We start from the raw sequence: 1,366 nt of genomic DNA on the forward strand, positions 1-1,366 counted from the left end.
TTATTCTCTCGAAAAAATTCCCTTTACCTATGGAATTCCCATCACAAACTGAGGGCCTCATTCTCTTCCCAGTCCTCGTGGCGTGCAATAATTTATTCGTGTTACTCGCAATGAATAAATTATTCGTATTAGTGGGATCTACACTGAGATCTCTGAAGGCAGTCATGAAGTCATTAGCCTCCGTCTTCTCCAGGGAGAGAGAGATCTTGTGGCTCTTAACGAGTTTTATTTTCCCCCAGTACGACTGCCCCAGAGGTTGACTCGACGAAGAGATGTCTAGGGTCCTTAGGACACTCCAGATTGTGCAGTTCCCATCCTCATCGAGACTGCAGATCTGATGAAAGTGCATAAATAAGTGAAAAATATTGCTAGTGCTGTCAGAAGGTCAGTGGTACGTAATATTGTCATTGAAAATTTTTACCTGAATGGGTCTGAATTTTCCTGACCTCTCCTCACTCTCAATTTTATCTAGAACCTTCAAGGCCACAATTCTGGCACATCCCTCATCCTCAAAGGTGCCAACAGTGGAAAAAGTGGGTGACCTGAGAACCCACTCGACATTATTATCTTTATCAACAACTCGCTTGTGGTACCACTCCTCTTCTTCCAAATTCCACAGACTGAGAGACCCATCCTCCAGCCCAGCGATGACAATATTATAATGAACAGGATGCATGCAGACAGCAGAGACTCTGCTGCCAGAATAAAATAGTTTAATGGGACTCGAGGGCTCGTGGATGTTCCAGAGGCAGCCAATGCAGCACTCGATGCCATAGAACTCCTCCTCGGAGGTTTGGACGTCGTCCTCACCCCCAGGTGCATGAATGCTCAATAAAATTCTGCTGACCTCTGAGTATCTGACCATCAGCACAGGCCTCCCACTGAGAAAATTCACCCTGGAGACGTCTAGCTCCAGTCTTCCCCCACTAAAAACCATTCCACCCTCTGCCCCGGGGTGATACCTCTCTTTCCTCTCCTCCAGCAACGCCAGCATCACCCTCCCAGCAGCTCCCAGGAACTCATTCAGCTTCAGGGCATCGTAGACTGCCCTCTGGCTCTGGACATCCTCCTCCTGGCACCCCACACCCACCAGCTCTCGATTGAACTCATCGATATCCTCATTACTCTCCAAATGACTCCTACAGACCACTGGAAACTGCGTCCACATGTTCCTCGTTTTTATTTCCTCCGTCTGGGTCTCCACGTCGAGATCGTCCTCTCGTGTCTGAGTGGCTGTTTGTCTGGTGTTTATTCTTCCATGGGCAGAAATAAACTCCTCATAAGCGATGGGAGTCGCCTCAAATATCGACCACTCCACGACGTCCAGTTTAATCATCTGCAGGAGTTTCTCTCCCCTCGATAATTT

General features: G+C 48.0%; 1 protein-coding gene across 1 annotated transcript in view; it reads right to left on the bottom strand.

The window, feature by feature from the left end:
- LOC105264036 (WD repeat-containing protein 60) overlaps positions 1–1,366 on the bottom strand; it is a 3,411-nt gene that overhangs the window by 863 nt on the left and 1,182 nt on the right. The window contains exons 3-4 of the mRNA XM_011300610.1: positions 422–1,363; positions 28–334 (exon numbers count right to left, since the gene is read on the bottom strand). Coding sequence (XP_011298912.1) covers positions 28–334; positions 422–1,363 — 1,249 coding nt within the window. The remainder of the gene's footprint in view (positions 1–27; positions 335–421; positions 1,364–1,366) is intronic.

This window comes from Fopius arisanus, unplaced genomic scaffold (genome assembly GCF_000806365.1).
Source record: "Fopius arisanus strain USDA-PBARC FA_bdor unplaced genomic scaffold, ASM80636v1 scaffold00018, whole genome shotgun sequence".
Lineage (NCBI taxonomy): Eukaryota > Metazoa > Arthropoda > Insecta > Hymenoptera > Braconidae > Fopius > Fopius arisanus.